At 39.4% G+C, this 13,017-nt stretch overlaps 1 protein-coding gene across 16 annotated transcripts in view; it reads right to left on the bottom strand.

The window, feature by feature from the left end:
- CACNB2 (calcium voltage-gated channel auxiliary subunit beta 2) overlaps nt 1-13,017 on the bottom strand; it is a 246,123-nt gene that overhangs the window by 9,593 nt on the left and 223,513 nt on the right. For all 16 annotated transcript variants that reach the window (XM_065050843.1, XM_065050839.1, XM_065050844.1 and 13 more), the window contains one exon: nt 10,875-10,984. In XM_065050843.1, the coding sequence (XP_064906915.1) occupies nt 10,875-10,984 (110 nt within the window). The remainder of the gene's footprint in view (nt 1-10,874; nt 10,985-13,017) is intronic.

Raw genomic sequence — 13,017 nt, forward strand, 5'->3', positions numbered from 1 at the left:
AATGGCCATCAGAAAATCTCTAGTTGATGTTTTCTATTGGAGGAGGTTGACATTGTTTTGGATTTCTTAGAGATCACCTCTATCTATTTGTAGTTCTCTCCAGTTTTGGCTGGGTACATGCATGTCAGTCTTTTACAGCAGAGAACGTTACGAGATGTGCATGGCGTGCTCGTATGGAAAACATTGGTGCATGTTTTCCTGCTTGTGAATAAAAGCATTGTGGCCCAGCTGCTGTCTGAATTAGGATTACACATTTGAAGACAGAACTTCTGATGGTTCTTGGCACATTCACAATCACATTTGCTGTAACTTTGCTGCATAGAGATATTGCTACAATGACTGAATACCATTGTCTCAGTGACTTAGAGGATAGTCAGTAGTCTATCCCTTATTTAAGTCCAAATGACAACTAGAATAAACATAGAGAGATAATTTGTCATACTGTTCTGATGCTGAGTTTGGATTGCTTCCCTGCAATTTCAAACCAGGCTCAACACTTCAGTCAGTATAACAATATCAGTTAATGTATCATTTTAAGACCATTCCAGACTGCTAAAAACCCTTGTTCAAGACAATTTATAACTAGCAAAATCTGTCTCTTTTGACAGTATATCATAATTTTGTCTGGAGAAGCAGTATTTTGCTACACTGCTGGAAGCACATTTCTGCCAGTATAGAATACATCTCTGTGAACTAGATTTCCTGCTATACTTTTTGAAACAACCTTTTGCCAGGGCAGAGTATGCCTCAGGGTCTCTTCTGTTGTGAAACACAGCCAGGCCAATAATCGCAGGTAACTATGGTCCTATAAACCAATAGTTTCCACCTGAGTCTGAAGACAGAGAAATAGCTTTTCCATCAACTAAGAAGTATTTCAGTATTTATTTTTCTTAACTTTAGTATAGGAGAAAAGTTTAAAGAACTACACTGCATGGCTGATGAACAAATATGTTGTGCCTGTACCTCTCCAGTCAGGAATGGATGGAAAAAATGCAACAGAGATTGCTGAAGAGGTCTGATGTCCCATCCCTTAGAGTATGTTTTCAGCATCTGGAAAAGCCTGCATTTTGCTTAAAATTTTCTTGTATTCTATCTTTTTACTACATGTGAGATTGTTGCAATTACTTAAATAATAATAGCTTATTAGTTGACACAGGCTTTATTTATTAATACTGCCGCAGCTTTGGTTTTCATCTTTATGTAGCAACATCTCTCAAAAAACAAATTAGATACCTGTAAAGACTTCTTCCCAGAAAGACACTCAACACAAATTTTCTGTCATACTTTGACCAAAGTAAGCAAAGAACTCTAAATGTCATGTGGGGACAGAAACACAAATGTCACTAGTAGTTAAAACAGGGAGCTCAGAACAATGACAGTGTGGTATCTTCAAAGCTGCACAGTAATAGCTTAGCAATCTTCCCACTTCCATGAATATTTATAATAATGTCCCTTTTGATGCACTGGAGAGGCATGACAGTGAGGCTATAACAATTAACTCCAATAAGTTATATTTGCCAATCATTACGAGAGGCATAAACATAATTAGATCTACTGTGACAATCATCATGAAATGCTGGCAGCCCAGCTACAACACTCAAAACCAAAAATAAGCTATCAAATTTTAAAGTGCCCCTTACAATCTAGTTGATATGGTCTCCTTGGCAATCAGAAAGTAAACAGGTTTTAAATGACAGGAGGACTCAACTATTTAGTTCATACAACAGGGAGTCAGATTGAAGAAACAAGAAGTACCCATCTCTCAGCCAACTTTAAATACTGCATATTCAATCTTACATATATTAATTTCAAATATCTCTACTGCCCCCTGAATTCAATGCAGTAAGAACACAAGTAAATGGCTTATCCTGTTATGGGAGAAGACAAATTTTCTTTACACTGGTTGGACCTTACAAGTGAATTTCAAGCAAAAATCTTGAACAGTTCACTACAATAATATAATGTAAAGTAAAGGTAAAGACATAGCAACGCTGCATTGCATCTATGTCTACTCCCTAATAACTATGGTGGAATTTAGGGTGGCTTATACGATGCCATGATAAAAGAATATTCTCTGCTCTACACAGTTGGAGAAACACAACTCTCCTTCAAACCTGGGCAGAAAGCATCCATAGCAGCCAGGAGTCATGGGGACACCCACCTTGACAGAGCAGTGGCTGCCCAGCACTATGTTTTAGGAAGACCCTGATGAGATGGCAGTTCCATGACGGAGACGCAATGCAAAATGCCCATACTTCTGGCCTGCAAGTGCCAACGTAGAAGCACAACATATCACTTATACTCATCCAAGAGGTTCTGATCTTCAGCAGGAACAGTGAGGTTCCTATACTGTCAGCTGACTAGAGTGTGACTTTAATATCCCATTCAATTTGACCTTGTCTACTTATCTTTGGTATCGTGGCAGTTTTGTTCATAGAACTGAATTTGTAAATTATTACTTGGACTCCAACACCATAGAGACAAAGCATTCTATTTTTCTAAACAGAGCTGATACTACAGATACAGAACATACCTATGTCAACGCATGTCATATAAAATGATGAGCAACACCTTGCAAAATTGGCTTTCAAGTAATATTATAAATTAAGGAGAATAGATATTAGTAGTCATGATTTTTCTTATGCTAATTCTTTTATACAAGCACATTTATCTAAAAATAATTAATCACTAAATTCTATTAACATAATCAAACAAATGAGAAGTTTAAGGCAGCCTAAAGAATTCCAAAGCAAAGGCAAAAGAAACAAATATGCAATATATCCCCAGTGCCTTAAAAGCACATAGAAAATACTGCGCCAAAAAAAGCTGCTGAGAAATGGATAAATGTCATATCTGAAATCCATAAAATGAAAAAAGAAAAACAAAAAGGAAGTGATGACTATTGAGTTGTGCCCACACACCTCTTGATTAAGAAGTAAATCACGAGCTTCACTGACAAAATTAAAATTTTAAATTTTAATTTGTGAGCATGTGTGTGTATACACATGCTTATATTGTTGGGAAAATCTCCAAAGTGTCTGCATTAGGTATCACACTAACCATTATGCCAGTACTTCGCCACAGCTGGCAAGCCTAGACTACATTTGATACCTGTCCTCTCTGTATACATGCTGGAGAGGCCAAGATGCTACTGATGGTGATACAGAAAGCTCCATATTGTGTGAGTAGTCTGGAGCAAGCCAGTAAGAAACGCCACACATACGTAAGTGCTTGGCCTCTTCTTATCTTCCCCTTTCTTCCCCTGAAGCACCAAGGGCACCCAGGGTAGGCAGGGAGCTAACAGTGGGGTCATGCTGGACGAGGGATGGTTGGCTCCATCCCTTCCCCAGCCAGGGGGGTGCTGCCCTGTGGTCTCCAGGCAGGAACAGGTCTCCCACCCCACACCGGTGGCCATGCTGGGGAGCAGAAGCCTCTGTGCCCCGCTCCAGCACACACAGCTAAGAAGCAAAAAGTCCTGGAGAGGAACATAAGTCCGTAAGAGGGAGTAAATGCTCTCAGTCCTCAGGCAATGGGCTGGAAGATACCTGGATTACAGGTGTTTTAATCAAATTTCTAACATAAATGTACTTTTGTGAGTATAGTTACACTTCCTTGGTCTCAACCAAATCCCTAGCTACTATCTTGTTACATAAAAAGGGGAGGGTGAGAGTGGGAGGATGGCAGTATTTTCCAGGGAAAGCGGCTGCATGTGTTACTCATGCCTGGCAGATGGGGCTCCAGCGAGGGACAAGGCAGCAAGGAGAGGAGCATGTCGGCTGCTCCGCCTGGCGCTCCTGCCCGGGCTCCGCTGAAGAGGAGCTGTGGGTGAGCTGCTGTAGGCGCACAGGGCTCTTCTTCTGCCTGCTGAGGCTCCGTTTAGACACAATTCAGATGGCCTGGAATGCACACACACGTCCACGTGGTATTTACAGATACAATGTGGTGTTTGGAAACCTCAACACAATCAAGATCAATTTATAACAGACTAACATCTCCTGAAATGCAACACTGTAATTATGTGAAAACATAAAGCAAAGAGTATCATCTAAAAATACTAAACAGCACATGAAAATGTCTACTTCCTCCCCTATTTCTCTGGGCTAGTAAAACAGTAGCATTCATGGAATGATGCTTCTTATGCCAGGTTTAATCTGGAAGCAAATTTTAACAGCCTATGAATGGAAAAGCTCAAAATCAGCAGATTGCAGCAGAAACACAAGAGGATGAGCCCTGCACAGGGGAGAGCTGCACTGAAACAACTGCATCAGGTAGAACCCCAGCCGCTCCAGAAGGTGCCATGCAGTAACTTAGCATGGCTCCCATCATTAAGCTCCCCTACACTCCGTTCGTGAGTAACTGGGATAGTAAGACTGGGCAAAGCAGCAGTCTAACATTTATTTTGCCCAGAGGACCACGCAGATGTCTCTGCATAGTTCATAATGGAAATCATCACGTCAGGCAGGCAGTAACTTGCATATTTGTGTACCATGCTTCATTACTCAGTGCGGTTCTACAGGCTTTTACAGCTCTGGTCCATGCATAGACACTAAGTAAGTGTTCCTTGGGTTTGTTGTTTTATTCAGAACAAACATAAATAAAAATGCTCAGCCTTTCTCACTGATATGATGTGAAACCACTCCATAGCTGGCTATTCAACCCCTCCTGCTGATGCTGTGCAACTCACAAAACATTTGCATATTCACTGAGTGGGAGAGAAACTGACTCTGCAGCCTGATGCTCAGAGTGGGAGGCAGAACACGTGGATTCCAGTTTATTCTCCAGGGAAAGTTTAATCATAGAATCATAGAACAGTTTGGTTTGGAAGGGACCTTGAAAGTGCATCTAGTCCAACCCCCCTGCCATGAGCAAGGACATCTTCAACTAGATCAGGTTGCTCAGATCCCTGTCCACCCCAGCCTTGAATGTCTCCAGGGATGGGGCATCTACCACCTCTCTGGGCAACCTGGGCCAGTGTTTTACCACCTTCATTGTAAAAAAATTCTTCCTCATGTCTAGCCTGAATTTCCCCTCCTTTAGTTTAAAACCATCACCCCTTGTCCTACAGGCCCTGCTAAAAAGTCTGTCCCCGTCTTTCTTGTAGTCCCCTTTGAGGTACTGAAAGGTGGCAATAAGGTCTTCCTGGACCCTTGTCTTCTCCAGGCTGAACAGCCCCAACTCCCATCCTCACAGGAAAGCTGTTCCAGCCCTCTGATCATCTTGGTGGCCTCCTCTGGACCCTTTCCAACATGTCCATGTCTTTCCTGTACTGAGGGCTCCAGAGCTGGACACAGGACTCCAGGTGGGGTCTCACCAGAGCAGAGCAGGGCGGCAGAATCTCCTCCCTTGACCTGCTGGCCACGCTCCTTTTGATGCAGCCCAAGATACAACTGGCCTTCTGGGCTGCAAGTGCACATTGCCGGCTCATGTCCAGTCTCTCAACCACCAGTACCCCCAAGTCCTTCCCAGCAGAGCAGGTCTACGTCCATTCATTCCTCAGCCTGCACTGATACTGGGGGTTGCCCCAACCCAGATGCAGAACCTTGCATTTGGCCTTGTTGAACCTCATGAGGTTCATAAGAGCCAACTTCTCGAGCTTGTACAGGTCCCTCTGGATGGCATCCTGCCCCTCAGATGCAACAACTGCACCTCTCCATTTGGTGTAATTATTATGTCAGGACCAACTGACAACCAAAATGGAGGGGATCATAGCCCTGTCCTGGTGATGGAAACTCTGAGTTCACACCTGTTAGCAGAGAACAGAAACAAACACAGACTTTTTTTGCAATCTGGTTGAAAAACCCAAACCATTAGTCTTGAATAAAACAAGGATACAGACACAAACTTTTTATCACTTCCATGATATACTGAATCAATTCAACCTACAGGTGTGAATAATTTTAAGGGAAGTAAACTGTATTCTTAAGTAAACAGCTAACTTGCTAAAACTATTTAATTCACCTATCCAGGTATCCTAGTTATTATACAGGCATCTGTGACCTTAAAAAATATTTTGTCACACTGCTATATTGCTTTGTCTGTAGCACGTTTTTTTTCATCGTAGTTACAAATCATATGTATTTCAGCGAAGTACCATGAAAAAATAGTGATGTGTTGCTGACAGCTATTACTTATTTACAGAAATCAAGATTTTTTTTTCTCTTATGTCCTTTGAAAGCACTCAAGAAGCTTAATTTAAAAATGTTGTTTGTACTGTATCAAAAAAGTATTCATAAGTTAGAATAGTGGAAAGTTAGTATCAAACTTCTAATGCAGAAGTACCTGGCAAATTCATTAGAAAGACTCTGACCCCAGATGTTAACAAAATCAACGCTGGCGCAGGAGAATAAAAGAGCATTTTGAGACACGCAGGCCTGATAAATTATAAGAGGTTCAGGATCTTCATGCCACTCTTTCCCCATCTGTGTGCAAAAAAGAAGTGTAGCTACATCCTCACGATAACCCAAAAGCTCTTGGCTGCTGTATTACAGCATTCTTCTGGTTCAAGGCAGCCTGACATTCAGTAGATTACCACATCTGAGATTTAATGCCTGCAAGTAAGAGTTCTAGACATTTGTCCCAGCTATATTGAAGATAAATAAAGGACAATCAGGACTTTCCATAATACATGGAACACCTTTTTTTCTTCCCTTTGAACTATATTAGATTCTTGAGATTCTGAAATGGAAATACACTCTTGGTCAAGTACCATTTTTTATTCCTGTTCTACTGCCTCTATAGGTAGGGAAGGATCATTACATGGCTTAGCTAGTGCTCTTTTATTTTACAGTCAGGGAAGCATTTACTTGAAACATACTATATACAACTGTTTTAAATTGACCAAACATGGGGAATACATATATATAATGTGTGTGTGTATGTACATATATAAAATAGTTACCATAGTTTCAAGCATTCAACTGACTTTTCACATAAACATCAAGAAAATAAAAATACAAAGCTGAGATTTGCACTGACAGTCCATTCCTTCAAGCATTTATGTTTCATTTTCAGAAAACAAAACTCTAGGATATCAACTTAATGATGTGAATGGGAGACCTATGCATTTTCTAGAGACAGCTTTCCATAGGAAGGCAATCAATTGCACATGCAAACTGGGTGCATGTAATGCCTGACAGGTTACTTCATATGCACACAGAAAGCAAATAAAGAGCCATTTGACTGCAATCGATTTACTGTATACACAATGACATATCGCCCATCAGCATTCACATGGCTGTATTACAATATGCAGATCAGGTGCACACACCTTAGAAATTTATGGTGGAAAACCTAATCTTTAGGCTTTACTTGTCAATCTCAACGTTAATTTTAGAATTACCTGAAAATAAATAAGGAAAACCAGAAATTTTCTGAAAGAAATGCTTAGCAACATATTACAGGATTGGCTTTTGTCTGTCAGTGAGCCAGTTACAAGAAACACACGGTGGTTCTGTGAGGTACAATAAAGCACTGAACACAAAACAGCAGGAAGAGTAATTTGCAAGCTTGTATACATACCCAAAACATCTGGAAAGGGAGAGCATTAATGAAGCAAAGAATGGAAAAAGCCAAGACAATCAGGTTCTTGTACAAAGCATACAGCATGAGGTTAGGTTACAAAAATGTTACATACACAGAAACAACAACAAAAAGCTTTGGGTCCTTTGATGAAGAAACGCAGCAAAAGCACAAAGCTGGTTCAGCAGTTTCTGCAAATGGCATGTGAAATTTAATTAAGCCAATTGGGACTGATGTTCAGGAGAATGAGCCTCAACCATGTACTGTACCTTCTTGGAGAGAAAAGTCTTTTCAAAATTACCAATTTCTTCTAGGCTTTTCAAGAAATGAATCAATTGCCCTTTCCTTAAATTTAGTTCTAGCATTTCACATATTAAGCACAAAGCAGTGCTGACAAGCAAACATTTCTTTTTTTTTTTTTTTTAATACAAAATAAGCTTTCCTATAGGAGAGGAATAAGACTGTACTGTCCTAAACCCTTATGAGCTAGACATTATTTTTATAAAATATTAAATATATTAGTTTTACACTAGAATACTCAGTGGTAGCATTGTTTTCCAATGAGTCAAATCCCAAGTCTATTTTGAACTGATTCCTTTACAGAATCAAACTTTAAGTCAATAGGTATGTGTAGCATTAAGCCCATTGAGAGAACCCCATAATCCTGTAAATCCAGTTCTTCATGGCAATTCCTACTCCTGATAACCATCTGGTTTGTCTGTGCCTCCTTGAAATTAATTTTGGGTTATCTATTAAATCAGTTCCAAATAATGGTGCTCACTCTGCTGTTCACTATGCTATGCAGTTATGAACAATACGCATGATACTACAAATCTATATAGGGTGATAAGGGAAGAGCTGTTCTCAAAAAGAGGTTCATTTGTTTCCCAGAAAAAGGTATTTGTTATTAATATATCAAGAACATTACCTTTCTACTATATTAACTCATTGATAGAACACTTATGAAAATAATACTTACATAAAATCCAACAATATATTTTCATAAGTCTAAAAAAATAGCCTCCTCTGCTGCAGCTACAACTGCTGCTCCCAAACATGAGCATAACCGAGGGATAAATCAAGACCTTGACTGTCAAGCTGCAGGAGGTACCACTATACCAAGGTACCCAGTAAAGGAAGAGCTTCACATTGAACCTGGCAACTGGGAGGGATTTGTTTCAATGTAAAGCAGTTCTGGGGAGCTATATTTGCTATAATAAAAATGCCTTTTAAAAATGATACTGGATGCAGGAATAAACACATGGCGCTCAGTCCGTGCACCACTGACTGTTCAAGAAGGAGCGAGACAGACAGCAACCCAAGCCCTGCAGCCGGAAATTCGTTCAGAGCAAACCAAACCAAACCTTGTTTTTAATTAACAAGATCAAATTTTATTGCAAGAAATACCATTTTAAAATATGTAGAGCAGAACTACGTCATTGTAGATAGTCTGTACAAAAAAAAAAAAAAAAGGGCAGCACAAATTTAGTGTTTCTTGAACTTCTGTCTAATTTTTTGTTTTGCAATGATCTGGAGAAAAAGCCCTGTTATTCTGATGATGTTCTTAAAGGTAAAGTTCTTCATGAGATAAAGGTGTACATGTTGGGCTGCATTTATTTTTGCTAGATTTTTTCTTTCCTATTAAATTTTTGTCTTAGCTGTTTTACACATATGAAAATATTTTATCACAAAGAATAGATTATACGCTTTTTACTGCTGCATATATTTGTGCAGTATTGCATAAAATTGCACATGGTTTGATGTTCAGTTTGGGGAATTAATCACCATGATTCTTTTTATGTTCCATGACTGGGTGACCTCCATCTTTATTACCAATTTTCAGTTCTATTCAAAACAAGTGACGCTTTATCTTTTCATTAGATTATTAAACAGATGTTTGCAACAAGACTGAAACTCACATTGAAGAATATTCTTGTGTGTAAAGAAATCCATTGTGTTGTTACAGTACATTGCATTTTAGTATTTCAAAACACTTAAAATAAAACATACTTGCAAGCTATCAGATTACTTGCAAATAAAGATTCACAGCCTCCACACAGCTGAAAGTAAGGGTTTTCAGAAGCAAATTTTCAAGAAAGGGAACTTAGACGTTTTAAGGCAGAGCAGCTCATTCTAAGGAGGACAGCTATATTAGGCAAATGTTAAATACTCAGTCAAAGCACAAGTGTACTCAGAAATTTTGTTATAAAACTGATAAAGAACCCATTTAATAGGACAGATGAGACTCTTCCTCTTCCACAAATTCTACAAAATTTCAAGATACAATGCTGTGCTCAGGGGAAACCAAGCTCTCTCAAAGGCTACTAAGAGGAATCTGCAGCCTTGTAAAGACAGACCTGTCTGGGGCATGCACCTGCGATCCAGGATGTTTGAGTTTTTCCGTTTTTGTATTTGGGCAGGGACTTGAACCTGGGTGTCCTGTATCTCGGCTGGGTGCTGTAACAGGAGTATGTAGACTCCTGGCAGGATCCATCTCAGTTACCTCCAGGTGTCCCTTCACAGGGAATGAGCCAGCTGCAGTAGCAGAGACTCAGATATAATTCACCTCATGCAAGCGAAAGGCTGAGGCCAGTCTCCATGAGCTGAGACTCCGAAGTGGCCACCTTTCCCTGTTTACTCTTAAGGACACCTTAGAATTACAAGCTCCAGTGTAGCCAGCTGTATTGTAGACAGCGACATTTAGTTATATCTTCCCAGCTAAGCTTGTTTTTCTTTCTGCCTAACAAATGTTTAAATACTTGTACAACTGGACAAGCTTCAGTATAAAAAGACTCATGCAAGATGACAGATATGTATGTTATAAACTTAGCTACATATATTAGTTTTTATATATTTAACTATATCATAGTTTTCCATGCTTCATTTTTTGTACCAAGCTCAGCACTAGTTTAAACTGATATTGCATTCAGAAAGTGTGTACTTCTGTAATTTTTTTGAGGTCTAACATCAGTATCTATCACTACTAGTAACCTTATAAAAGATAATGCATAATACCAATAATATCCATATAATTGCAGCTATTCTGAAACCATTACTTCTATTTAACCAGAAGAACATCCCTTCAGATTTTAGTTACCTTATGGATGGTTACTTGTCCCCACTGAGGCAAACAGCAAAACATGAAAACTGAACATACGCAGGATAAAACAAAATCAGCACTAGATGAAGTTTATCTTGTAGTGATTTTAAAATTATTTCTAGTGCCAGGATTTCTGAATTATGGGAATTGTGATTTTTTTCACAGCAGAGAGAAGGCTATTTTTAGCTTACACATATGAATTGAGAGTAGTATACTTTACAGCCAGTTTGTATATAGAATCATTATAGGTACTTACCTAAGCTTGATCTTGTGTTAGATCGCTCTATTATCGCATGCTTACTGGGGTTGTTTAATACTGAGCGTTTGGCAAGCGAGATGTCTGCTGTGACTCGTGTAATTGATATACTGCATAAATAAAATACAGTAAAACAGAATGTTATTTATCTTGGAGGGATGTGAGGAGAAAAAGAGACTTATTTGACACTAGAAAAAGGATAAGACTACAGGAAAACAAGTTCTCCTCAATAGCACAGAATGCTTTGCACAATGTGAACAGAGAAGAAGCTTTAACTAATACTGTTAGACGAACTATTGCTAAGACATCCCACTTTCTGCACAGTACTGAAATGCAGTGTGACTACTGACTGCAACGCTACATGTGTCTGGGGAGAGGGGAGGCAGGAGGAGGTCAGGGACATGCTGCAGAAGATGGGACTTCCCTGGAGGCTCCAGGCCTGATATGGTTAGACTTTGCACCAGAATGCCCAGTATGAGTAGGCTGGTTTCTCCTTTCCCTAATTTGATTAATTTCTTGACAGGTACTGAATGGCAACCTGGCTTACTTTAACCATATGTGTAAGATATAGAGGGGTATGCAGAGTTAACAGGTAAAGGTAAGTCTTAGCAGGGAAACTATTAAAGTCATATAACTATTCTTTTTATTGTTCAGTTTGCTAGCATACATTTTTTAACAGAGTGCAAGTGTTACCTCTAATTTTCCATAAAAACCCAGCAATATGCTGGCCACCCAAAAATGTGGACTGTAACATAGAGAAGGAACCAAATGAAAACTCTGGGCTGAGTATTTGGCAGGCTCAGTTTTGTGTTTACGAGAAAAGATGAGCCAAGAAAGAAGTGGTTACTTCCAGCTGGTTGCACTGACCTGCTAAAAGCTTTCTGCATATTCTTCTTCCTAGGAAAACAGTTAACTTGGTTTGTTTTGCTTTACAGGGTCAAAATGCACCCTTTGGATAAATTCACTTTCAAACTTTCTGGTCTAATGAGGTTTAGGGATCACATTTTTCCAGTGCTGAGAGTTAAATCAGACTGATGTTATTCCCTTGTTCTTCCTTGTGTGGTTTTATTTGCAATTTGAAAAGGAGGAAATGGATTTGCTAAGAACAGGGAGGGCGCCTCTCTAGCAAGCAGAGTCAGATGCTGTTCATCTGAAATGTAACCAAATAGGTAATTTCCAATGAGCTCAGCATATGTATATATTTATCCTAAAGCCCACATAATGTAACAAAGCCAGAAGTTAACACAAAAAAACTTTCTGGAAATTTAGGCATTATTTAACTTAAGCTAAAAATACAACTAAAGATTGTGATTTCTGGCACAGCTTCTCACAGATAATGCTGTTAGTCTTAAAATGAAATCCAACATGTAATTTGAGGTACTCATTACTTATCTTTATTGGCTAATTGATGAACACGACAAACTTCTACAACTTTTTTGTTTTATTTTGTTTTATTTTCTTTCTTGTCAGTCTTCCTTCCTCCATGCAACAGATCTAAGATTTGAATAATCATGACTAATATAAAGAGGGACTACTAAGCGTTTAGGTCTCAACATCATAATTCTGACAGAAAATCCAACAGCTTAAGCCACAAAGTCCAGTATTATAAAGAGCTGAAGCTATTGATAGAAAACCTCAAGCTCCTTGAAAGTGTGACAGCACCAGGACACACAGAATGGTGTTACTGCTCTGCCCATTTCCAAACTAAACAGAACATTCACTGAAGTTAAAGACATTATAACAGGACCTTTTCCCCCCAGATGTCAACCCACTAGCACATATTACTCTAGGGCCTAATCCATGTGGAGAATCCACCTGATGTCTCTTGTCCATGGGCCTGTGATGTTTGAATTACAGAACATGCCACTGCTTTTAGAGGTGGACTTATTATTTAACATTTGTACTATAGCTATGCCTGGAGGCTCAAACAGAAATCAGATTGGGCCTTGTTGAGCCTGCTGTGGGGGACAGGCTGTGACAGTGTTCAGATTGAAACCCAGTGAGATGCAGCCTGCCGGCTACCAAGGGTGACCATCTTTCGACAAGGTGGGGTCAGTCCTCCCCAGCAGTCCTTTAGAGACTTCCCATTATAGAGTCCATCACTACTGTCAAACCTTGCTCCCAGCTGGAGGGATCAAGAGTT

Source organism: Columba livia, chromosome 2 (genome assembly GCF_036013475.1).
Source record: "Columba livia isolate bColLiv1 breed racing homer chromosome 2, bColLiv1.pat.W.v2, whole genome shotgun sequence".
NCBI lineage: Eukaryota > Metazoa > Chordata > Aves > Columbiformes > Columbidae > Columba > Columba livia.